The sequence below is a fragment of the Podarcis erhardii genome, assembly GCF_964252035.2.
Source record: "Podarcis erhardii genome assembly, chromosome: 15".
NCBI lineage: Eukaryota > Metazoa > Chordata > Lepidosauria > Squamata > Lacertidae > Podarcis > Podarcis erhardii.
This window is the reverse complement of record NC_138505.1, coordinates 8897049-8923625: the sequence shown is the minus strand read 5'-3', so window position 1 is coordinate 8923625 and position 26577 is coordinate 8897049. Positions and strand designations below refer to the sequence as shown.

The following is a 26577-nucleotide window of genomic DNA, read 5'->3' as shown; positions in this document are numbered from 1 at the left end:
CCCCAGACTTGGTTCAGATGATGCCTGAGGCAAAGGGTCTGGTGCAGACTGAGACTCCTCTGGTTCCGAGTCTGAGCCCGAGTCCCAGGCCATCGCAGCGTGTCGGGTCTTTCCAGATTGTGCACCGAAGGGCAGGCTGGTTTTGGGGGTGGGGAGACAAGGTGCTCTTGATGAGGCTCCTTGGCTGAAGAGCAAGGTATCAACCGCTTTAAGGAAAACTGAAATAAGCTGAAAATAACCCCACGCACCTGCAAAGATGACAAGGCCAAAACACCACTCTGTATTGCGGAGGACGCAGCCACGAAGCAGCATGTTCTGGTTGCTCAAGGAGTGCTTGCTGTCCTTCCAGTAGAGCGTCCCGCTGAACTTGTCCAGCTTATTGTTGGGCGGCTCGCAGATCACCTCCCCTGAAGTCAAAAGGCATCAATTCAGAACAAATTCCTCAGCTTTGGCCCTGCATTTCCTCCACGCTAGGAAATTTTGCTGGGTGCAGCGAGCAGAGGCTGGAGGTGCCCACTGGGTGGCAGGCAGGGAGCCCAACAGCAGGTGGCGCCAGAGCCAATGAGAGACTAAGAGGAAGAGGAAGCTCAGCTATTCCTGGTACACCTAAACGGCCTCGGCCCAGTATACCTGAAGAAGCGTCTCCACCCGCATCGTTCAGCCCGGACACTGAGGCCCAGCTCCGAGGGCCTTCTGGCAGTTTCCTGACCGTGAGAAGTGAGGTTACAGGGAACCAGGCAGAGGGCCTTCTCGGTGGTGGTGCCCACCCTGTGGAACGCCCTCCCATCAGATGTCAAGGAAATAAACAACTATCTGACTTTTAGAAGACATCTGAAGGCAGCCCTGTTTAGGGAAGCTTTTAATGTTTGAAGTTTTATCGTGATTTTAATATTCTGTTGGAAGCTGCCCAGAGTGGCTGGGGAAACCCAGCTGGATGGGCGGGGTATAAATTAATTAATTAATTCATTATTATTATTAATTATTATTATCATCATCATTGTTATTATCATTATCACCTTGCCCTCAGTCTCTTTTCCAATTCAACGAAACTTCAGATCTGGAAGATCCTTGGGGCAGAGACTTATCTGGTTGGAGTTTTATTGAGGATGCTCCCCTTGCCCTCCACCTGTTCCCTCAGCATTTTATAATGTAAGCTACCTGGGGCAGGGACCCGGCCCTTTGCAACCTGCAAAGCACTGGTGGCACCAGGCAAGCCAGAGGTGGGGAGCGTTTCTCAGCCCCAAGAGACGAAGGACTGTCGGCCCAGGCAGGGGAAAACACATGCAAGGAGGGAGGGGGTGTCCCGAGGGCCAGTTAGGAAAACCTGCATGCTCTGTGTCCCATGCAAAACTATGCCCCACCCCACTCACCATCAAAGTGTGCAAGCTTGCTGGTGTCACTCAGCTCTGACGTCACTGGGATGGCCTGACGGACTTTCATGTTGGTCTCCCTGGTGGCAAAAGCAGCATTAAGCATGGAGCAGGCCCAGGCACCTAGGTCCTGGATTCCTGCCCGGGGGGGGGCAGTCCTTGCACTCAAGCCTACCCCCAATGAAAAGAGGCACGGTAAGAACCGGATCAGGATGAAGGGATCCAAGATGCACAATGTCCTGCTCCTCACAGGTTGAATCCTGACCGAGGTTGAATCCTGACAAGACAGAAGTACTGTTTTTGGTGGACAGGAGGCGGGCAGGTGTGGAGGACTCCCTGGTCCTGAATGGGGTAACTGTGCGCCTGAAGGACCAGGCAGTGGCGTAGCGTGGGTTGTCAGCACCCGGGGCAAGGCAAATAATTTGCGCCCCCTAACCCGTGGATTTGCGCCCCCTAACCCGCGGATTTGCCCTAACCCCAGGTGTTGCGCCCGGTGCGGCCGGCCCCCCCTGCACCCCCCACGCTACGCCACTGGGACCAGGGGCACAGCCTGGGATTCATTCTGGACTCACAGCTGTCCATGGAGGCACAGGTCAATTCTGTGTCCAGGGCAGCTGTTTATCAGCTCCATCTGGTACGCAGGATGAGACCCTACCTGCCCGCAGACTGTCTCGCCAGAGTGGTGCATGCTCTGGTTATGTCTTGCTTGGACTACTGCAATGCGCTCTACATGAGGCTACCTTTGAAGGTGACCCGGAAACTACAACTAATCCAGAACGCGGCAGCTAGACTGGTGACTGGGAGCGGCCGCCGAGACCACATAACACCGGTCCTGAGAGATCTGCATTGGCTCCCAGTACATTTCCGAGCACAATTCAAAGTATTGGTGCTGACCTTTAAAGCCCTAAACGGCCTCGGCCCAGTATACCTGAAGGAGCATCTCCACCTCCATCGTTCAGCCCAGACACTGAGGTCCAGCATCGAGGGCCTTCTGGCAGTTCCCTCACTGCAAGAAGCCAAGTTACAGGGAACCAAGCAGAGGGCCTTCTCGGTAGTGGCACCCGTCCTGTGGAACGCCCTCCCATCAGATGTCAAAGAGAAAAACAACTACCAGACTTTTAGAAGACATCTGAAGGCAGCCCTGTTTAGGGAAGCTTTTAATGTTTAATAGGTTATTGTATTTTAGTGTTTTGTTGGAAGCCGCCCAGAGTGGCTGGGGAAACCCAGCCAGATGGGCGGGGTATAAATAAAAAAATTATTATTGTTGTTGTTGTTGTTGTTGTTGTTGTTGTTCACAGATGTCTCCAGAAAGGCCAAAAGGCAGGCAGAAAAGCCTACAGCCAAGTGCCAGCTGGTTTACCAACCTTCTCCAACAGCAACTGACATTGATATAGACTGTGACTGAACAGGGAGGCTCCGCTGAGCTCGCTCCCATTTGTTTGCCGATTTAAAAACCGCTTGGCAGGCAAATTTTTAAAATGTTTTGATTGAAAGGCTGAGGTTCTGTTTTGCTGTCAACGGCATTTTGTAGAACGTAGAAATTCTCTATTCTTTTCTAATATATATTTGGACCTGAGTTATAACCGTGAAGAGCCTTGTTTAAACATATGTAAAGGTAAAGGGACCCCTGACCATTAGGTCCAGTCATGGCCGACTCTGGGGTTGCGGCGCTCATCTCGCTTTATTGGCCGAGGGAGCCAGCGTACAGCTTCCAGGTCATGTGGCCAGCATGACTAAGCCGCCTCTGGCGAACCAGAGCAGTGCACAGAAACACCGTTTACCTTCCCGCCAGAGCGGTACCTATTTATCTACTTGCACTTTGACATGCTTTCGAACTGCTAGGTTGGCAGGAGCAGGGACCGAGCAACGGGAGCTCACCCCATTGCGGGGATTCGAACCACTGACCTTCTGATCGGCAAGTCTTAGCTCTGTGGTTTAACCCACGGCACCACCCGTGTCCTACTCTGTTTAAACGTAAGCAGTACATAAATGGGATGAATGAAATGAACTAGGTAAGCGGTTCGGATCGCCTTGGAATAAAAATAGCTGACATGCCAAAAACAGCCACCCTATGGAACTCCTTGCCTTTTGACAACAGCCAGCCACCTTCACTAAAAACATTTTTATTTAAGCAAGTCTATCCAGACATGTGGAACGCTGACATGTGCTTCAATTTGGTTTTCAGCTTATTGGTTTAAATTATTTTTTGGAGGTTTCAAATTGTTGCTTTTAAATGTTTTCTTGTCATTGTTCTATTCCTCTTATAAACTGCTTTGGGGTTTTGTTTTTAGAATTAAGCAATATATTGATTTTATGGGGGGGATAATAAAGTATCATTTTATTCATTTAGTTCGTGCATATCCCGCCTTTTCTTCCAAGGAACTCAAGGTGGTAGGAATCATACAATTCTGGAGTTGGAAGGGACGCCTAGAGCCATCTAGTCTGACCCCCCTCCCCCGCAACACATGAATCTCAAATAGAAAACATTTTACTATGTTTTATATGTGCTGTAAAGCTGCATGAAGTGGCTGGGGAAACCCAGCCAGATGAGCAGAGTATAAATAAAATATACTAAGTTTTAATTTATATATTTTTTAACTGTTGCTAAATCTGTATTGTCCCTGCTATACCTAATTGCGAATTCAAATGTATCCCTATCGTGTTTTATGACTTCCTTGATATTGTACGTGGGCTGGAACTGGTCTGTGACCGAAATAATAAAATTCATTCAAATAAAATATAAAATATAAAATAACTAAAGCATCCAGGACGGATAGCCAACCAATCTCTCCCTGGTATATATGGTTTTCCCTCCTCCCAATTTTATCCTCGCGACAACCCTGTGAGGTGGGGTTAGGCTGAGACTGGCCCAAGCAACCTTCGGGGCTCAGCGGGGATTTGAACCCTGGTCTCTTCCAGGTCCCAGTCTGGCACCTTAACCACTATACCATGCTAGCAGTCCCAGCCCGACAGAGACCCCCATCCAATTGAGCAGACACCTGCTTCAATGCGTAAACCCAATAGCGCAGGGCTCACTTTCCGAGACGGCCCCCTCAACTGCTGAGGGAAAAGCATGGAAAACTGGGTCAGCACTCACCCGTCCAGCTCTGCCGTTTCGATGTAGCAAAGTCCGTGAGGTTCGCTGCTGGACAGGAGGAGCAAGTCAGCCTGTGGGGAGAAGAGGAGGAAAGCGGCTAAAGCAGCAAATATCAGCCACAGAGGCTGTGCCTGAATTCACACAAACGTGCAGACTGCACCCTTTATATTCCTAATCTTCTCAAAGAGTATAGCGCACCACACTGGTATTGGCAAGGGGGGGAGGGGGGAGAGACGTCAAATGCATTTAATATGTTGTCAAGTGCAATTTTCCAAAGTGACACCAGATGGCGACGGTGAGCTATGCCAAATTGAATGTATTTTTCAAAACGTTTTTTAAAAAAGAATTTCCACAGCATTTTTTTATATGTGTGTAGATTCCACCTAAGAGTCTCATGTTCCACTGACTGAGCTATCCATGGTACTATATAGTACAGTACAGGGGTCAGCAAACTTTTTCAGCAGGGGGCCGGTCCACTGTCCCTTAGACCAGTGTTTCCCAACCTTGTGCCTCCAGCTGTTTTTGGACTACAATTCCCATCATCCCTGGCCACTGGTCTTGCTAGTCAGGGATGATGGGAGTTGTAGTTCAAAAACAGCTGGAGGCACAAGGTTGGGAAACACTGCCTTAGACCATGTGGTGGGCCGGACTATATTTTTGGGGGGAAATATGAATGAATTCCTATGCCCCACAAATAACCCAGAGATGCATTTTAAATAAAAACACACATTCTACTCATGTAAAAACACGCTGATTCCCAGACCGTCCACAGGCCAGATTTAGAAGGCAATTGAGCCGGATCCAGCCCCCAGGCCTTAGTTTGCCTACCCATGGTATAGTATAAAAAAAAATTCTCTTTTTTGCAGGCTATGGATAAATGTATTTTCAAAACAAGAGCAAGAGCATTCATTGGCTATTCTACAGTTGCTGTGATCAGGGATTTTCAACTCTGACAAACAATTTTGTTATTTATACCCCGCCCATCTTCTTCAGTTGCCCCAGCCATGGGAAGATCAGAAAAGAGAAAGGTTTCTTTGTGTGGATGAGGAAATGAGTGTTTGTTTGTCTGAAATTAGACCTAATATACATGAGATTACCCGGCAAAGGCAGGCTCACACCTCTCATTGAGTTTGTATACATACTTAAGGTACGTATATAAGAGGATCATTTAGAATTATATTTTGGGAATGAGTCATGTTCTTAGGTGGCTGTGTAGTTTTATACTTTCGGGACGTCCTACGATCATATTATAAAGTTGTTGTGTTCCACGTTACAAATCAACCACTGCTAATAGTTGTTTGTTTTGCTCTTTGCTTCACAGTGTATTTCTCATTGATTAAAAAATGGTGAGGCACAAGCAAATTCTTACTATGAGTGTGTGGCCCAGAAGAAAAAGTTTGAGAACCACTGTCCTAATCTCTCAGTACAGTGGTACCTCGGGTTAAGTACTTAATTCGTTCCGGAGGGCTGTTCTTAACCTGAAACTGTTCTTAACCTGAAGTAAAAAAAAAAAAAAATCCTTCCAGTCGCACCTTAAAGACCAACTAAGTTAGTTCTTGGTATGAGCTTTCGTGTGCATGCACACTTCTTCATACCAAGAACTAACTTAGTTGGTCTTTAAGGTGCTACTGGAAGGATTTTTTTTATTTTGTTTTGACTATGGCAGACCAACACGGCTACCTATCTGTAACTTAACCTGAAGCACCACTTTAGCTAATGGGGCCTCCTGCTGCTGCCACGCCGCCAGAGTACAATTTCTGTTCTCATCCTGAAGCAAAGTTCTTTACCTGAAGCACTATTTCTAGGTTAGCGGAGTCTGCACCTGAAGCGTATGTAACCTGAAGCGTATTTAACCTGAGGTACCACTGTATAGGGACAACATAGGCTACGTTATAATTTAGGAACACAGAAAGCTGCCTTATACTGAGTCAGACCATTGGTCCATTTAGTTCAGTATTGTCTACACTGACTGGCAGAAGCTCTCTAGGATTTCAGGCAGGGAACAGTTCCGAGCCCTGCTCAGAGATGCCACTGGGGACTGAACCTTCAGCACACAGAGCAGGTGCTATATAGTCCTTTCCCTGAAAAGAAACTAAGGTTCCAGTCCTCATGGTTCCGTGCAAAGGTGTGATTTAAGAGGAACATAAGCAATGGGAATATAAGCAAGAGCCTTATAAGGGACGCGGGTGGCACTGTGGGTTAAACCACAGAGCCTAGGGCGGGTCGGCGGTTCGAATCCCCGTGACGGGGTGAGCTCCCGTTGCTCAGTCCCTGGTCCTGCCAACCTAGCAGTTCAAAAGCACCTCAAAGTGCAAGTAGATAAATAGGTACCACTCCAGCGGGAAAGTAAACGGCGTTTCCATGCGCTGCTCTGGTTCACCAGAAGCGGCTTAGTCATGCTGGCCACATGACCCAGAAGCTGCACGCCGGCTCCCTCGGCCAGTAAAGCGAGATGAGCGCCGCAACCCCAGAGCCGGTCACGACTGGACCTAATGGTCAGGGGTCCCTTTAGCTTTACCTTGCCTTAGTGCAAGTCAGTCCATCCATCACAGTATTGTCTACACTGACCGGCAGCAGCTCTCCAGGCAGGGAGAGTTTCCACACCTACCTGGAGAGGCCAAGGACTGAACCTGGGACCTTCTGCCCGCAAGGCAGGTGGGTCTCCTTACCCTTCCCCAAAATGGCGCACCTGACCTTTCCTTCATTCCCAGACTTGCAGGTACTAGTGGGTCTCACTCAGCTTAAGTGGGGCAAACAGCACTGCGGGGCTGGTCTAGGACTCACCGCCACAAACTGGTTGTTCTCCAACTTTATGATGTCACCAACGCGAACATTCATCCACTGTTCCTGACGGAGGCTGTAAGGACCAGGTGTGGGGAAGATTTGGGGAGAGGGGGTTGGCAGTGGAGAAAAAGGTGTGTCAAATGAAAACAGGCGGACAAGCCCAACCCCATCACTTAAGATATATTTACTTCGATCAGTTGTGGGGAACCTCTGGCCCGCCAGGTGTGGCTGAACTACAACTCCCATCAGCCCCAGCCAACACGGCCTTTTTTTTTTTAATGCTTTTTATTGATTTTCCAAAACAAGAATAAAATATATACTCTTACATTGAACATTATTGTGTCTTCTTATTTACCATCACGCCCGGACTTCCCTCCTTCCCTCCATCGTTTTTCATAATTAACATCCACTCTTACAGATTCTTATTTACATTCTGTCCATATCACAAGATTTATATTAGCCCTGCTACAGTCTTTAAGCTTCTACAATTCTTCCTTATACATTCAACGAATTTACCCCATTCCTCTTCGAACTTGGTTACTTTTTGGTTCCGAATCTTATAAGTCATGTTCGCCAATTCTATGTATTCAAACATTTTCCGCCCCATCCAACACGGTCAATGGCCAGGGATGATGGGAGTTGCAGTCCAGCATTCCCAACACTTGTTTTAACACGAGGATGAGGAACCACCAATCACAGGCTCCAGCTCTAACAATCACAGGCTTCTCCTCCACCAATCACAGGCTCCTGCTCCACCAATAACATGCTCCAGCTCCACCAATCACACGCTCCAGCTGCTCCTACTGTTGGGCTCCCTGCCTTCTATCCATCACTCTCAATGGCCACCAACCACCCTGGTGTGTGGGTGTGGGTGTGTGTGTGTGTGTGTGTGACCCCCACAGCCCTCCAAATTTTGCTGGGCTCAAACTCACATCCTCCTCCTTGATCACTGGCCATGCTGGGTGGCTGAAGCGGGTGTTTTGAGTCCAGGCGGATCCAGAGGGCCACAGGATTCCCATCACCCATTGCTGGTCTAACAGATTTCCCACCCCTCGCCCAGAAATCCACCACAACAACCACCACAGGTCCGCAGTTGCCGTGGTAATACTCACATCCCATTGATCAGCACCTGAGACTGGCGATTGTTCACCTGGTTGTCACTCTTGTGGCGAAACTGCAGAGAGACAGCGAGATCGCAGAATCTTAAGAGTCGGAAGGGACCCAAGGGTCATCTAGCCCAACCCCGTGATGCAGAATGAAAGGAAGGTCCCCCGACACAATCGAGGAGGGTCAGGCGATCAGGGGCCGCCAGTCACAATGGCTATGTTCTCCCTGCACTGTCGGAGGCAAAATGCCTCTGAACGTCACTTGCTGGGAATCGCAGGGTAGAGAGAGCTGCTCTCGCACTCAGGTCCTGTTTGTGGGCTTCCCAGAAGTATTTGGTTGGCCACTGTGAGAACAGGATGCTGAACTAGATGGGCCATGGGCCTCATCCAGCAGCCAGGATCTTCTTATGCCTTTTTATATTCTTCTGCTTTGAGTGCAGAAGGTTCTGGGTTGAATCTCCAGGTAGAATAATAGTGTTGGAAGGTGTCCCAGTGGTCATCCAGTCCAACCCTAGTCAGAAAGTTCTTTCTAACGTTTAGTCGGAGTCTCCTTGTTGTCTGAATCCATTGGTTTGGGTCCTACGCTCTGAGCAGCAGAAAACCAACTTCTGGAGATTGCTATCATATCTCCTCTCAGTCTCTTTTCCAGGCTAAACATGCCCAGCTCCTTCAACCATTCCTCCTAAGGCTTGGTTTCCAGACCCTTGATCATCTCGCTTGCCCTCGTCTGCACACCTTCCAGCTTGTCAATATTTTTCTTAAATTGCGTTGCCCAAAACTGGGTACAGTATTCCAGGTGTCGTCTGACCAAGGCCGAACAGAGCAGAACAGTACCTCTGGTTGCAAACGGGATCCGTTCTGGAGGCCCGTTCGCAACATGAAAAAAACGCAACCCACAGTGGCACGTCTGCGCACATGCGGGTTGCAATTTGCCGTTTCTGCGCATGCGCGTGACATCATTTTTGCATTTCTGCGCATGCGTGAGCAGCAAAACCCAGAAATAACCCTTTCCAGTACTTCCCGGTAACCTGAAAGAAAGTAACATGAAGCGGACGTAACATGAGGTATGGCTGTACAGTGGTACCTTGGGTTACATACGCTTCAGGTTACAGACTCCGCTAACTCAGAAATATTACCTCGGGTTAAGAACTTTGCTTCAGGATGAAAACAGAAATCGTGCTCCGGCGGCACGGCGGCCCCATTAGCTAAAGTGGTGCTTCAGGTTAAGAACAGTTTCAGGTTAAGAACGGACCTCCGGAACGAATTAAGTACTTAACCCGAGGTACCGCTGTACTATGACTTGATCTGGACACTCGACTTCTGTTAATGCGGCCTAAAACTGCGTTAGCCTTCTTTGCTGCTGTATCAAACAGCTGTCTCATGCTAAGCAGGTCTGGGTTTGGCCAGCGCCTGGGTGGTTGACCTCCCCTTCCAAGGAACTGCCCCGTATGATCCCGCGAGTCCCACGGCAAAAGAAAGGCAGGATGTGATTTCTGGGAATTCAGCAAATCACCGGTAAGCGGTCCAAATCGCCAGCAGCCCCAACCCAGGTCTCCCCTCTCCCCTCTGCCAGGCTTCCCCCCCCCCTTGCTTACGTAATCGTCTGTGGCATCCTTGACCGCCGTGATGGTAAGCACAAGAACCAAAGGCACTATGGTGGTGAACCACGAAAGGGAGGATATCTGTGGAATCAGCTGAGTGGAGGAAGACAGGCAAGAGGGTAAGTGAAGGCAGGGGAAGAAGAGGCGGCAGGGTGCTTCTAAGGAGTCTCCTCCACCACTCTCCAAAACCAAAATGCCGCCCACATTAACCCTCCCAAATTCCCCTCTTGCCCCAATAGGAGAGTCTCGTGAATGGGCCGCACCTGAAGAATAAGGAGGAAGAGGAAGTAAGTGTTAGCCACTTCCTGGAACTGCTCAAAGAGGTTGATGGGCAGGAATGTGACCACGTTGTACTTGGACGTCTTGATGCAGTTACTCTGCGGGGAGAGAGGAAAGTAAACAACATTAGATGGCAAACTGGCGGGGAGTGCGCGTCTCCGCTCTGCCCCACGGCCAGCTTTCCCAGCAGGCCCCCACCCCAAAACTCCTCCAACAGATCTTCTCCGCCCTGTTTTCAACCCTTGGGGAAGGGCCGCCGAAGCTGGCAGAGCGTCCACTTGGCACGCAGAACGACCCAGGTTCAAGTCCCAGGAAGAGAAATCCTGAAGAGACGCTGCCTGTCCGTGCAGACAATATGGAGGCAGGTGGACTCAGAGGCGATCTGACTCGGAATAAGGCGCCTTCCTGCGTTCCTGTTTAAATCAGCCCCCCTTTTTTCCCCAGAACTGTGAGGACTACCAACTTCATTTTTGATGTTGGTGGAAGGAGCAGCTGGAAAGGACGTCGGAACAGAGGCCTGCTTTCTGCGTGCAAAAGGCCCCGGGTTCAATCCATTCCCGGTAAGGTTGGGAGGGACTCCCTTCCTGAAACCCTGGAGAATTGTAGAACTCATATAATTGTAGAGTTGGTCATCTGGTCCAACCCCCTGCCATGCAGAAATATGATTGCTAACTGCCAATCAGTGTGGGTAGTACTGTGCTAGATGGACCAGGCGTCTCGCTCAGTGCAAAGAAACGCCCTGTAAAGGTAAAGGGACCCCTGACCATCTGTCCCAGCTCCTGCCAAACTAGCAGTTCGAAAGCACACCAGTGCAAGTAGATAAATAGGTACCATTGCAGCGGGAAGGTAAACAGCATTTCCGTGCGCTCTGGTTTCCGTCACGGTGTCCCGTTGCACCAGAAGTGGTTTAGTCATGCTGGCCACATGACCCGGAAAGCTGCCTGTGGACAAACGCCGGCTCCCTCGGCCTGAAAGTGAGATGAGCATCGCAACCCCTTAGTTGCCTTTGACTGGACTTAACCATCCACGGGTCCCTTACCTTTACGTTACCTTTATATACAGTTATAACAAAAACATTCTAAAACCAATAACAATTTAAAGGTAAAGGGACCCCTGACCATTAGGTCCAGTCGTGACTAACTCTGGGGTTGCGGCGCTCATCTCGCTTTATTGGCTGAGGAAGCCGGCGTACAGCTTCCGGGTCATGTGGCCAGCATGACTAAGCCGCTTCTGGCGAACCAGAGCAGCGCACAGAAATGCCATTTGCCTTCCCGCCGGAGCGGTACCTATTTATCTACTTGCACTTCGTGCTTTTGAACTGCTAGGTTGGCAGGAGCAGGGACCGAGCAATGGGAGCTCACCCCGTCATGGGGATTCAAACCGTTGACCTTCTGATCGGCAAGTCCTAGGCTCTGTGGTTTAACCCACAGCGCCACCCGCGAAACGCCCTGTGCTCCTTGTTAATTCCCTGATGAATAAAGCTGCACTGCTTTGCCATTTTTATTAGTTACCGTTCAACACACTAGGATGTGCAAAAGGCTGTGGGGATAATGTATGGGTGGACTAGGAACACAACTTACTGTTGGAGGGTAAAGACTCAAAATCTTTCTCTCCACCTTCACTCCAGAAAGAGGAAAAAATATCCCAAAGTTTCTTTGTCTGCCTTCTACACTTAACGCTCTATTTATAACCTCTGGGCTGGGCTGCTGTCCCCAGACAGGAAGTTATTCACAGACACACCCTAGCCAAGATACGAGGGGTCAAGCCCAGTCAGAAGCAGGGCAGTGGTGTGGGAAGAAGCTTCCAGAAAGCAGAAGGGCAGCTCAAGGTTTCCTGGGATTTCCCGCAAACCCCCCACACCCTCCCCCAAAAATACTGAGCAGCAGTCGCCTCCCCATATGGGATGGGCGAATCGGATTCTGTCTCAGTTTCTCATCTTTTTCCAATCTTACTTCCAATTCTCCACATTTCCACATTCGTTTGTGGGTTTTGTTTCAAAGTTCCCTTGAAAATTCATCCCGGCTTTAGCACAGAATACTCCTAACTCAAAACGGGGGGTTTTGTGTTCAATTTCACCAAAGTTCTGAAAAAGGATGTTCTGTAACGGAATATGCATCTTTGTAAGCTGTTTTTGCTGAAGTAAAATTTACAAGGCACACTCCATGTGCATTTTGGTACGCTCAGTTTGGGAGAACGACATTGCAAAATTCAGATTTCAAAGGATGGCTGTGTTTCATTCTGTGCATCATTTCAGAAAGTGCAAATAGTAGTAGTAGTAGTAACAACAACAACAACAACAACAACAACAACAACAACAACAACAACCTATTTACTTTTCACTTTTATATCCCCCATTTGTTCCAAGGAAATTTTAATCCAAAATACTCCCACTTCTCATTTAATCCTCATAACAACCCCGTGAGACAAATTAGGCTGAGAGGCAGCGACTGCCTCAAGGTCACGCCCAGTGTGCTTCATGGATTTGAACCCAGGTCTCTCCCAGCCCTGAGTCCTACCCTCTTAACCACTACACCGTGGGTTAGCCTTTTAAATATTTACACCCACATCCCTAGAGCCCACCATCACCTCTGATCTCCACCCCCCCCCCAAAAAAGGTCTGGGTTCTTCCTTTTCTGTACCTAACTCCCCACAAAACCAAGCTCATCCCTTTCACATCCCTCTTTGTGGGGTATAAACGCAGCCCCACGCCCCTTCTCTGCCCCACCAACACAGATTTCGTGTTCCCACCACGAAAAGTGGGTTCTTCCACCACCACCCCTCCCTTCCCAGAAAACTCACACACACAATTTATTTTATATATATATATATATATATATATATATATATATATATATATATGAGAGACCTTAAATATTTTATTACAGCCCCCAGCTGCAAACTCCTAACCCCGTACTTACCGCATAGTGGAACTTTTCATTATACTCTCGGGCATTTGCTTTCACCCGCCTTTCCTCCTCTGAAAACAGAGGCCAAAAATCAGCCGCAGGCACACAAACACCCCCCCCAAAAAAATCACCGTACCCCTCTTTCCCAGGCTTCTTACCACCAACCCTCCAGAAGTTGCCCCTTGCTAGCCATTCCAAGCTGAACACAAAGGGTAGCGGATTTGATAACCCGCTTCCCGGCTGCATGAGACTGGCTGGCTCTCTTAATTCTTTGCATGCCCCCCACCACCACAAAAAAACCCCCACCCCAGGAGTAGCTTCCCCCCCACACCACCTGTCCCAAATACTGAAATAAAACTGCTCTGGGTTTTCGCAATCGCCCCAAACCATTGTTGGAACGGGCTCTGTCCCCGTTTCCAAACTTGCGACTCTCGGCAGTCTCAGATGCAAGGTCATTTGTGGGGATGGGGGGGACGGGTGGGGAGGAGGGGGTATTCCTTTGGGTACAAAGGGGGCTCTCCTGTGTGTGTGTCCCCCCCCACCAAAGAAAATATAGTGCAAAGGAGAGAAGCCAGAGTTTGGGGGGGGGGGAAACAGGCGCGGTATGAGGTAATGTTTGTGGAGAGAACTGCAATGACAGCTTTCTCCAAGGAGGTCGTGACAGGACAAAGGCTGGACGTGGATATTTGAGGAGCCCCCACCCCTAAAAAGCAAAAAAACAAAACAAAACCCTGCTAGCCAACCCCCCCAAACTTTCACTTGTCAAACCCCCACCCCCCCCAAAAAAATACCTGTCCCCCCAGGCGCCTGTCCACGGCTGCCCGTCGCCACGGCGACCCAGGGCCATTTCTCGGGCATCTCCTTAGGGATCGTCATGGTTACCGCCGGGCCCGGATTTGCGTGTGTTTTATGGGGAGGGGGGGCCTTGCAGGAGGCCCCCCGGGCTTAGGCAGCGGCCCCCCATCGGCCTCCCCAGTCCATGTCCCCCATTCTCCTCCTGCCTCGGCGGCTGCTGCTGCTGCCCCCACTCGCTGCAGGAGAAAACTCCACGCTGACATTGAGGGAGACGGGGGGCCGCCCACCGCCACGCAGCGGCCAATGAGGGGCCGGGACGGCGTTGCTTAGGTAACCGCGGCATGGGGGGACGAGGGGGGGGCAACCTCTCTCCTGCCTGCTTCTCTTCCCCCAGCCCCACCCCCAACCCAGAAAGACCTTACGGAGTCAGTCAAAGGCATGCAAATGGGAAACTATAATGGGACACCCCCCCCCAAAAAAAAAGTCATTTTGCTTAGGTTCCTGCTCGCTATTAAATCTGTTTTTACCTCAGTCCACCTCTTCTGCCAAGAGACAGCCACCCAGCCCAGCGCTCGCTCGCTCTCTCTCCTCACAGGAACCCTGTAAGGTAGTCCGGGCTGCTGGGTTGCCAACTGACCAGGAAGGAAATAAGGCAATGCGACTTGATCCTGTGCTTTAGACAGGAGCCTGACCCAGATGGAAAAGTCATAGGCTGGTAGATAGGGAAGGGACCCCCAAAGGCCATCCAAACCCAGCCCCGCTGCTCAGCTCAGGAATTTTCACTGACTTTACAGGTAGGAAGCTAGCTTAGCAGGGAGAGAGAGGGCCGGGCTAGATCGCCTTGAAGCACTGCTTGTCTACTTGCAGAACATTTGGCTGGCTTTTAACCTGGGGAACGGGGTTGAATTCAAAAACGGGACAAGACCGCCTTCTGTCTAAAGTGGTACAGTCCCTTCTGTACCTTCTAAAGCGGTACAAACCCCCCTCAAACTCCTCATGCCGCTGGCAAGGGTACATATACTCTGGATATGAAAATCTGTCACAGAGCTTTAGAACTGGAAGGCACCTTGTGCGGTCATCCATTCTGACCCCAAACCCCGAGGGACGTAGGAATCTTGCAACTACACACCCCTGACAAACGATTGTCCAGGCTCTGTTTAAATACTTCCAGCAAGGAAGAGCCAGTCACCTTCCAGGGCACCATCAAACAGCTCTGACCATTAAAAAGGGTAAAGGGACCCCTGACCATTAGGTCCAGTCGTGACCAACTCTGGGGTTGCAGCGCTCATCTCGCTTTATTGGCCGAGGGAGCCGGCGTACAGCTTCCAGGTCATGTGGCCAGAATGACTAAGCTGCTTCTGGCAAACCAGAGCAGCGCACAGAAATGCCGTTTACCTTCCCGCCGGAGTGGTACCTATTTATCTACTTGCACTTTGACGTGCTTTCGAACTGCTAGGTGGGCAGGAGCAGGGACCGAGCAATGGGAGCTCACCCCGTCGTGGGGATTCGAACCGCCAACCTTCTGATCAGCAAGTCCTAGGCTCTGTGGTTTAACCCACAGCGCCACCCACATCCCTTCTCTGACCATTAGGCACCTTTTAATTTATATATTTTTTTAAAAAATTAATGCTTCATGGTCTCTTAGAGGAAGCGATTGCAAATGAAATGGAATTAAGCAAAAGCTTCTCAGAAGCACAGTTCCCCCACCAGTGGCTACACTGGGGACGCAGGGGCAGAGATCTGTTAGGAAGTTGGCAACCTTGCAGTGGCTGAATGAAAAAGAGAGTCTGAGAAGTTAAATCACCTAAGTTTTGTGGTTGATTGGGGTGGGTGGGGTGGCCCAGCCCCTGTCAGTCCCGCTCCCTTCCCCACCCCCACCCCAAAAAACCAGCCCCATCAGAAGATCTTACCTGGAGGATGTTTCTTGGAACAAAGTTCCATGGCATTCGATGGCAGTTTATCAGGCCCATGGGAGGTGCTGTATTGGGGCAGGGAGATGGGTGGAGATGGGTGGGGAAAGCAAAGAAATAAAAATAATTGGTTTGGGGTGGGGTGGGGCGCGCGCACACACACACACACACACGCCTAAAACAAACCAAAGGTGGAGAACTTTGGGGGCGGAATGTGGCCCTCGGAATGCTTCTGTCTGGCCCTCGGGTCTCCCTGCAAGCTGCACCCTTCTTCCCAGGTCACGGCCCCTCTACAATCCTGTTCCATATCTCCCCAGGGACTTTTGTTTGTTTTTTTTTAAAAAAATATTTATTAAGGTTTTTTTAGATATAAAATGCACACATAAAACAATCTTGCTTCTATCACAACAAATTCTTCGCTTCTTTGGACTCCCTCACGTCCCCCTCTCCCATTTACGTCGTTAAAAAATTTTTTCCAAACAAATTATCAACTTGTTTACAGTCTCATGTCCACACATTCAAATATAATCTAGCACTTTTTCCAATAAAATTTTTATATTTTCTTTAATCTCACTTAGCATCAAATTTAAATCTAGTTTAGTGGTGGCCAATTTTTTATAATCTAGCATCCTTCTTAACATTCAAACAAATTACAATGTTTTTGTAGATACATCTTGAATTTCTCCCAGTCTTCCTCCATCTTTTCTTCTCCCAAATCTCGGATTCTGCCAGTCATCTCGGCCAGTTGCATATAGTCCATCAGCTGCATCTGCCACTCTTCCAGTGTGGGTAAATCTTGAGTTTTCCAGTTTTTTGCGATGAGAATCCTTGCTGCCGTTGTTGCATACATGAAAAATGTTCGATCCTTCTTTAACACCCTCTGGCTCCCCAGGGACTTTTGCAAGCAAGGAGAGTTTGCATTGGGGGGGGGGGAGGAAGTAAGAGAAGGAACCTCAGACTTTTGCATGGCTGCAATCCATTGTACCATACAAATGTAAGAGTCACATTCATTGCTCTGCTCACATTTTTGCTTCCGATTCCATTGGCACATTTTTCCCCAAGGGGCTTCCCGGAGGGAATGTATCCCCCGGGCAGGAAAGGGTTAACCCTGGAAACAAACTAAGGAGTAACATCATCTGGGGGGGGGGGGGAGATTGTTCAGAATTTCCCCACCTCGCTGCCTGTTACTCCTGCAGCCCCCCCAGCAAAATCTTCCTTCTCCTCTATAAAGCCAAAATTGCCCTTCATCCAAACAGCGCCCAATAACTTTAAAATACGTGATAATAAAACAACACAACTCTCTTCCCTACGAGCAGCAGAACGGAAAAGGATGCAGTTATGATAGGCGTACAGAGTCAAAGAAGCCATCGAGCCAATTTAACAGGGCCACATAAAAAATCCCCTTTTAAATCTGTTGCCAGATCTCTCCAGGGGAAAGCAGTCCAAAGAGCAATCTGGAAACAGAACAGCAAAAGTTTCCCGCAGAATTTTTTTCCAGAAACAGAATATTGCCTGGAAAACCTCCTAATCTGCCTACAGGAAATTTTCCATTTAAATGAGCTCATTAGCTAACAGATACCGATTGCAAATCCTCAGGGTTAGTGCCCATTGCGTTTGGTGGGGCAGGAGCCAGGGAGCCCGGCAGCAGGGGGCGCCAGAGCCAATGAGAGGTGGAGCCAACTCATCCTAATTTTGTCCCTATTCTCCTCCACCTCCTCCCTGCTGAGTTCTACAAGTTCTGCAACCCTGAAAAGTGGTTGCAGTTGGACCCGCGCCAGTTGCAAAATGCGCCTGGCACCTGGCTAATTTCTAACACTAGGGCAGGGTTCCCCACCCCCAAAGGAAGTGATTTAAAAGGCAGTCGACTGAATCACATGAACCTTCCAGCCCAGTCCGCTATTCTCCCTTCCTTTCTAGAACGGACCACAATGCTGCTACAGAACCTGGCTCCAAGTCCAACAGACGAGATGGCTCAAAACCACGCTGAGGACTAGAATGCTGGAGAGGCCTGCGGGCTCCTCTAGCGATGGTGGTGGTTTCCCTAAAAGGGCTAGCATGCCGACATATCCACCACCGACCAGCCAGACAGCTACACCGGTGCCAACAGCTGCTACGCCCGAGTCCCCGCTGGCAAAAGACACCTCTTCTAACTGTTTCCTGCTCCATTTCCTGTTTTGCTCCTGGTGACTGATTTGTGGCGAGGAGCACAGAGAGAAACCTAACATCCAGGGGCACTTCAGAGCAGACAGCAGAAGATCTTCCAATCAGTGTCAGGAGAGATGCTCTTCCTTGTCGAACATGTTGTTGTTGTTATTTAGTCGTGTCCGACTCTTTGTGACCCCCTGGACCAGAGCATGCCAAGCACTCCTGTCTTCCACCGCCTCCCACAGTTTGGTCAAACTCATGCTGGTAGCTTGGAGAACACTATACATCCATCTCGTCCTCTGTCGTCCCCTTCTCCTTGTGCCCTCCATCTTTCCCAACATCAGAGTCTTTTCCAGGGAGTCTTCTCTCCTCATGAGGTGGCCAAAGGATTGGAGCCTCAGCTTCAGGATCTGTCCTTCCAGTGAGCACTCAGGGCTGATTTCCTTAAGAATGGAGAGGTTTGATCTTCTTGCAGTCCATGGGACTCTCAAGAGTCTCCTCCAGCACCATAATTCAAAAGCATCAATTCTTCGGCGATCAGCCTTCTTTATGGTCCAGCTCTCGCTTCCATACATCACTACTGGCAAAACCATAGCTTTAACTATACGGACCTTTGTTGGCAAGGTGATGTCTCTGCTTTTTAAGATGCTGTCTAGGTTTGTCATTGCTTTTCTCCCAAGAAGCAGGCGTCTTTTAATTTCGTGGCTGCTCTCACCATCTGCAGTGATCATGGAGCCCAAGAAAGTAAAATCTCTCACTGCCTCCATTTCTTCCCCTTCTATTTGCCAGGAGGTGATGGGATCAGTGGCCATAATCTTCATTTTTTTTGATGTTGAGCTTCAGACCATATTTTGCGCTCTCCTCTTTCACCCTCATTAAAAGGTTCTTTAATTCCTCCTCACTTTCTGCCATCAAGGTTGTGTCATCTGCATATCTGAGGTTGTTGATATTTCTTCCGGCGATCTTAATTCCGGCTTGGGATTCATCCAGCCCAGCCTTTCACATGATGAATTCTGCATATAAGTTAAATAAGCAGGGAGACAGTATACCGCCTTGTCGTACTCCTTTCCTAATTTTGAACCAATCAGTTGTTCCATATCCAGTTCTAACTGTAGCTTCTTGTCCCACATAAAGATTTCTCAGGAGACAGATGAGGTGATCGGGCACTCCCATTTCTTTAAGAACTTGCCATAGTTTGCTGTCAAGGCAGTGGTCCATGAAGGGGCTTGTCGAACATGCAACCCCGCAACGCCACATATGATAGAATCATGCAAGAGTGTGGGAGGAGGAGGGGATAAAATCCCCAAAAAGGATTTTTTTTTTTCTGTATGCCACAAAAGCTGCAAGAATATTACTAGCAAAGAATTGGAAGAAACAAGATTTACCAACTATCGAAGAATGGCAGATGAAGATGATGGACTATATGGAACTTGCCGAACTGTCTGGGAGACCCCGAGACCAAAGAGAAGAGACGGTGGAAGAAGATTGGAAGAAGTTTAAAGAATATTTAAAAAAATATGTTAATATTTAAATCTTAGAATAGCTTTGGAAGTGGATATAGGCTGTAGAAGTAGAAGACAGTGTATTTTAAAATAGCATTATTTGTAAAGGATAAAATGTGAAGACTATTATAGTAAAAGTAAGCGTGACAAAATGGTTAAAAATTATGATATATGTAAACTGCTAAAGATGAGGTAAAATGAAAATCAGATGGGGGGACTTAGAATCATAGAATCATAGAATCATAGAGTTGGAAGAGACCACAAGGGCCATCGAGTCCAACCCCCTGCCAAGCAGGAAACTCCATCAGAGCACTCCTGACATATGGTTGTCAAGCCTCTGCTTAAAGACCTCCAAAGAAGGAGACTCCACCACACTCCTTGGCAGCAAATTCCACTGTCGAACAGCTCTTACTGTCAGGAAGTTCTTCCTAATGTTTAGGTGGAATCTTTTTTCTTGTAGTTTGGAACCATTGCTCCGTGTCCACTTCTCTGGAGCAGCAGAAAACAACCTTTCTCCCTCCTCTATGTGACATCCTTTTATATATTTGAACATGGCTATCATATCACCCCTTAACCTCCTCTTCTCCAGGCTAAACATGCCCAGCTCCCTTAGCCGTTCCTCATAAGGCATCGTTTCCAGGCCTTTGACCATTTTGGATGCCCTCCTCTGGACACGTTCCAGTTTGTCAGTGTCCTTCTTGAACTGTGGTGCCCAGAACTGGACACAGTACTCCAGGTGAGGTCTGACCAGAGCAGAATACAGTGGCACTATTACTTCCCTTGATCTAGATGCTATACTCCTATTGATGCAGCCCAGAATTGCATTGGCTTTTTTAGCTGCCACGTCACACTGTTGGCTCATGTCAAGTTTGTGGTCAACCAAGACTCCTAGATCCTTTTCACATGTACTGCTCTCAAGCCAGGTGTCACCCATCTTGTATTTGTGCCTCTCGTTTTTTTTGCCCAAGTGCAATACTTTACATTTCTCCCTGTTAAAATTCATCTTGTTTGTTTTGGCCCAGTTCTCTAATCTGTCAAGGTCGTTTTGAAGTGTGATCCTGTCCTCTGGGGTGTTAGCCACCCCTCCCAGTTTGGTGTCATCTGCAAATTTGATCAGGATGCCCTTGAGTCCATCATCCAAGTCGTTGATAAAGATGTTGAATAAGACCGGGCCCAAGACAGAACCCTGTGGCACCCCACTAGTCACTCTTCTCCAGGATGAAGAGGAACCATTGATGAGCACCCTTTGGGTTCGGTCAGTCAGCCAGTTACAAATCCACTGAGTGGTAGCATAGTCAAGACCGCATTTTACCAGCTTCTTTACAAGAATATCATGGGGCACCTTGTCAAATGCCTTGCTGAAATCAAGGTAGGCTACATCCACTGCGTTCCCTTCATCTTGGGGAAGCTCACCTAACAATGTTTAGAAAAAATAAGGATAAGACGAGAATTTGTTTGCATTGTTTGTTTTTCTGTTTCTGTTGTTTATTGGTGTTTTAAAATGAATAAAAAAATTGGGGGGGGGAAGAGTCTGGGAGGAGGAAGTCAGGGGGAAAATGACTCTCCCAACTATTCTTGCTGGGCTCAAAACCATTAAAGGAGTTAAGCTTTGTGGGTGGTGTTAAAATAGCTGGAAAGGGCATGATGTGGAAAGCAGAATTGGTGGGTGGTGTGGAAGGGTTAAGCACCCTTCCCACCTGCTATCCATCCCATCTGGACTCGGTTCTGGTTTTTAACGGTACGTGTGAGAAAAACTGCTCTGGAAAACGTAATTTGTTGGAAGGGGATGGGTTAAGCACCTCCCTCATCCAATTTCCTCAGGCAAAAACTCCTCCAATGCTTTGAAATTGGTGCCATGAGGAAATGTGGTCATTCATAGAATCATAGAGTTGGAAGAGACCACAAGGGCCATCGAGTCCAACCCCCTGCCAAGCAGGAAACACCATCAGAGCACTCCTGACATATGGTTGTCAAGCCTCTGCTTAAAGACCTCCAAAGAAGGAGACTCCACCACACTCCTTGGCAGCAAATTCCACTGTCAAACAGCTCTTACTGTCAGGAAGTTCAGAGAGGTCAGCCCTCTGTTTTTAATCCTTGGGAGAGCCAGGGTAAAATAGTGGTCAGTGTGCTGGCCCTTGGACACCCGGGTTCAAATCTCCACTCGCCCACTAGGTGGGACCTTGGACCAGTCCCTACCTGTCAGTGTAACCAACCTCACAGGATTGTTCTGTGGATTAAAGGAGGAAGCGGAGAACCATGTACAAGCCCCCTGGAGTAAAGGTAGGACGTGAATGTAAGAATAAAAATAAATAAATAAATGCTGGTTGAAGAATGTCCAGGTCTGTTTCAGCTGAGAAGGAATTTGTAAGTATGTAGGGCCTTTATATGAACCTGTTCTGTCCTCAGACATCAAGGCAGGGCCTTGTCTGAAGTGGCCCCTCTGTTAAAGAAACTGCTATTTCCTCTCTCTTCCAGACCAGAGCATGGTCTGAAGGTGCATGAGGCCACCACCTCCCTGAAGCTAAGCAGGTCCAGGCCTGGTCAGCTCCCGGATGGGAGGCCACCATGGAACCCCAGGTATGTTGCCTTGAGTTCTACTATGGGGGGAAAGCAGGACAGAAATGTGAAGAAATAACAGAGGCACAGCAGTTGGAGCTATCTGATACATTTCAGAGCCCTGGCCTTGTAAGCTAGGGGTGATGGGAGTTGTAGTTCAACAACATCTGGGGGACCCACAGGTTGAGAACCGCTGCTTCAGAGAGCTCTAGGTGCTTGGTGGAGTCAAGCAAGGCCTTCTCTTCCAGCCTAGCCCACTTCGCTGGGTTGTTGTGAGAATAAAAGGATTTTTAAAGATATCAGCCATGACGAGGGATACGTTCCTGTGTGACCAATCTCCCCCACAGTTCCCCACTTGCAGAGCCGTCGGGAGACACAGCTCACACAAGAGAGGAGTGCTTTTTAAAACCCCAGAATCTTAACACAAAGGGAGTCCGACTGGATCAGGCCAATGGCCCAACTAGTCCAGCATCCTGTTCTCACAGTGACCAACTAGATTCCCCTATGGAAAAACCCGTAACCAGGATTCGAACTCAAGAGCAACTCTCCCAATTCTCTGGTGTTCAGAGGTACATCACTGCCTCCGACAGCGGAGGGAGAAACTAGCAAATATGGCTGGTGGAAACCTTTGAACACCCACCCAAAAGCACTGATAGGTGAAAGCGGAAGTAACCTTTTCCAACTCTATGGTGCTTTTCAAGGCTGAGATTGGTACCCATTCAATAATAATAAATAATAATAATAATAATAATTTGTTATTTATACCCCGCCCATCTGTCTGGGTTTCCCCAGCCACTCTGGGTGGCTTCCAACAAAACTAAAATACAATAACCTGTTAAACATTAAAAGCTTCCCTAAACAGGGCTGCCTTCAGATGTCTTCTAAAAGTTTGGTAGTTATTTTTCTCTTTAACATCTGGTGGGAGGGCGTTCCACAGGGAGGGGGCCACTACTGAGAAGGCCCTCTACCTGGTTCCCTGTAACTTGGTTTCTCGCAGCGAGGGAGCCGCCAGAAGGCCCTCAGCGCTGGACCTCAGTGTCCTGGCTGAACGATGGGGGTGGAGACGCTCCTTCGGGTATACAGGACCGAGGCCGTTTAGGGCTTTAAAGGTCAGCACCAACACTTTGAATTGTGCTCAGAAACGTACTGGGAGCCAATGTACCATAGGTCTTTCAAGACCGGTGTTATACGGTCTCAGCGGCCGCTCCCAGTCACCAGTCCAGCTGCCGCATTCTGGATTAGTTGTAGTTTCCGGGTCACCTTCAAAGGTAGCCCCAAACAGAGCGCATTGCAGTAGTCCAAGAGAGAGATAACCAGAGCATGCACCACTCTGGTGAGGCACTCTGCAGGCAGGTAGGGTCTGAGCCTGCGTACCAGATGGAGCTGGTAAACAGCTGCTCTGGACACAGACTTGACCTATGCCTCAAGGTGTTCCGACATAGAGATGAGATATATTTGCGCCGTAAGGAAGCACCAACTTTGATCTGATTGCACAGGAACAAGAGAAGAGACACTTGCAAAGATGGGGAAGGGAAAATGTGGTGTTGAGCTGTGCTATTTAGCCTATTATCATTGTGCAGGCCGGAAGCTGAGATGAGCCTCAGGTAACCACAGAGCGTAAAAACCAGAGAGGAAACCCCAACCAGTCCATTTCTTTGACTCAGGGCTCTGCTGCTGGGGAAAGGGTGGTACGTTTTGGGTAGGGAGTGAGCAGCCAAGCCCAATTGCCACCTCCCCAGGCACCGAGCCACCCAAACTCCAGGGAATGTTTATTTTTCAAAGCCACAGACACACACACACAAAAAAAGTTTCCGGGCAGACAAAGACACAGATACCACAAACTCCCTTTGCCCCACCCAGATCCCCTCCCTCTCCCCTAATCCCAGATCACAAAAGACAGGACAACAACTTGAAAAGCACTCTGTGCGAGTCCCAGAGAACTGTGTCGGCTTTCCTAGGGCCGTTTGAGAAAAATAAAGAGTTTGTGATGTAGGGCAAAAGATTTGGGGGGGGTGTAGGAGAGTGAGGCACACACAGAGTTCTCCTTTGGCAGTTGCCCCCTCCATAATGTCTGGGGCTTGCCAAAAAATGAGAGAGGCAAATTCATAGAATCAGAGTGTCTGAAGGGACCCCACGAGTCATCTAGCCCAACCCCCTGCAATGCAAGGAATCACAACTCGAGAATCCCGGGCAGACGGACAACCCAACCTGTGTTAAAAAACCTCCAGCAACGGATTGTCCTCCATCTTCCCAGGTAGGCCAGATTCACCTTGTTTAGTAGCACAGAGATTTGCCTAAGAAGGTTGATGTCACACAGGTAAAGCAGAGGCACAGAGGAAGCTGTCTCCTACCAAATCCAACCGTGTAGCTCAGTAAGGTCCACACTGGCTGGTAGCAACTCAGCAGGGCGAGTCTCTCCCAGATGCTTGGGACTGAACCCCAGGACCTTCTGCATACAGATTATTCTACCATAAAGCAAGTTTCCAGTCCTCATGGTTCTGAATAAAGGCCTTGATTTAAACAGTAAACGCCAGAAGCTGGCTTATTCCCACTCAGAACAATGAGCCACCTAGCTCAATAATGTCCACACTGGCTGGCAGCAGCTCTCCAGAGTTTCCACACTCTCCAGGGCCTTTCTGCTTGGAGATGCCATTGCGGATCAAACCTAGAAGCTTCTGCAGATGCTTTGCCACTGATCACTGGATAGCTCAGTCCTGGGATAGCTCAGCAGGCAAGAGCACAAGGCACTTAATCTCAGGGCTGTGGGTTCGAGCCCCACGTTGGGCAAAATATCCCTGCATTGCAGCGGGTTGTACTAGACGGCGACTCTTTTAAGATTCCATGGAGCTAATATTGCCTGCACTGACCGGCAGCTGCTCTCCAGGGTTTCAGAGGAGGGTCTTTCAAATGCTCTACCGCTGAGCTACAACCCTTCAATCCACATATACAGGTAGCGGGAAAGAGGCTGGTGTATTTAGATAAAGCGGCCAAGGCTCTCCTGCCCAGAGGAGGAGAGCAATGCTGTCCCTCTCCCGGAATACCCCTCTACTACCTCCGTTTGGTGCCAAACTGACTTGTTTGGGCATCTGGCTAAGGCCTTGGGGGGGGGAGAAGGAAGCGGTGCGTGGATATAGGGAGAGATTGCTGGTTCGTGATCGCTGGCCAATGCGAGAAGATGACACGAAAGCAAGGTCTGGCTCCCGCCGGCAACATCTGGAACCAACATTATGCCAAGGAAGAGAGGAATTGTGGGCGGCCAGCAGGCGGGCGGGGTGGGTGGTCAGGATATTACAGGGGCAGGATCCAGAACGTGGAAATGGGGCAGCGGGAAGGTGGAGGGTAAGATATCTCAGCATCAGCAGTTGGGGAACCGGTGGGGTTGCAGAGGGAGTGAGAATCTGGGCCTAGGAAAAGGATACAGGCTTGGAAATCCAAATCGAGTGGTTTAACATATCTCAGCATCAGCATCTATGGAGAGGGGCCACCCAAGCAAATGGATTTTTTGTGGGGGGGGGGTGAGGAAGAGGGACCAGGGAAGAAACTGGGAGTGAGACAAAGCAGGATCCGGAATGTGTGGGGGGAGAATTGGAAGGAGGGGTAGTTGTTTTCTACTGTGCTAAGGCAAGGAATGAAGATAGAATATCAAGGCATCAGCATTTGGGGGAAGGAGGGAGGAGGAGTTTGAGGAGGGGCTGGCGAGCAGGGAAGAGATATGGGGCAGCTAAGGAAGGGGGGGGGGTCACACTAGGCCAGAGGCACACAGAAACCTGCCTTATTTAGCTCCATCCGCTAAGTAAAAAAAACCTAAGACTCCAGTCCTCATGGCTTTGAATAAACGGCTGGTTTAAATAGGAACCTAGGGAGCTGTTTTAAAGGAACAGAAGGGAGCTGCCTGAGACCGAGTCCATCTTGCTCAGTAATGTTTACACTTGCTGGCAGCAGCTCTTCAGGGTTTCAGCCAGGGATTGAAGTTGGGATCTCCCGCATGCAAGCCGGACACACTACGGCCCTTCCCCAACATGGCGCCCTAAAGACATTAATGGAGGTTTCCAGCTCCCATCAACCGCACCCCCTACGCCCAGAAATGATGGGAGGCAGAATGCAACCACAACTAGTGGGCACCAGGTTGGTTAGCCCTGCGTCGGGTAAAGAGAGGAATAAGGGTTCAGGGCACCCCCAGCAATTGTGTGTGCAGTGAGGAGAAGGACCCAGAGTTCAGGTGGGACTGGGAGAGGTCAAATCTTGGAACACACCAGCAAAGAACCCCTGGAAGGGTGGTTTGCCAATAACTGGGGGGGGGGGGGGAGAAAGCCTTCAATATTTAAGGCTACATTTAAAGCACATTGATCCACACACACACCCCAAAATCCTGGGAACTGTAGTTCACTCCTCCCAGAACTGCAATTCCCAGCGCCCTCCACAAACTACAGTTCCCAGGATTGTTTACAGGATGGAGTGAAGAATATGCTTTAGATGTACTGTATGGTACGTAAGCAGCCTAAGAGAGGCACCCATAAATGACTTAT

General features: G+C 49.1%; 2 protein-coding genes across 3 annotated transcripts in view; both read right to left on the bottom strand.

The window, feature by feature from the left end:
• Window positions 1-26577, bottom strand: part of ATP8B2 (ATPase phospholipid transporting 8B2) — a 62676-nt gene that overhangs the window by 34615 nt on the left and 1484 nt on the right. Inside the window, exons 2-10 of one of the 2 annotated variants that reach the window (XM_081840870.1) lie at window positions 15849-15916; window positions 13156-13214; window positions 10222-10335; window positions 9953-10051; window positions 8364-8425; window positions 7252-7324; window positions 4468-4538; window positions 1371-1450; window positions 249-407 (exon numbers count right to left, since the gene is read on the bottom strand). In XM_081840870.1, the coding sequence (XP_081696996.1) occupies window positions 249-407; window positions 1371-1450; window positions 4468-4538; window positions 7252-7324; window positions 8364-8425; window positions 9953-10051; window positions 10222-10335; window positions 13156-13214; window positions 15849-15879 (748 nt within the window). In that variant the 5' untranslated portion in view covers window positions 15880-15916. Of the gene's footprint in view, window positions 1-248; window positions 408-1370; window positions 1451-4467; window positions 4539-7251; window positions 7325-8363; window positions 8426-9952; window positions 10052-10221; window positions 10336-13155; window positions 13215-13934; window positions 14157-15848; window positions 15917-26577 lie in introns of those variants that run through there. The other variant, XM_081840869.1, reaches the window with a different exon arrangement.
• The window catches only part of AQP10 (aquaporin 10), a 39813-nt gene continuing 31603 nt past the window's right edge, over window positions 18368-26577 (bottom strand). The window contains exon 7 of the transcript XR_014151244.1: window positions 18368-18660. The gene's annotated coding sequence lies outside the window, so the exon portion shown is untranslated. The remainder of the gene's footprint in view (window positions 18661-26577) is intronic.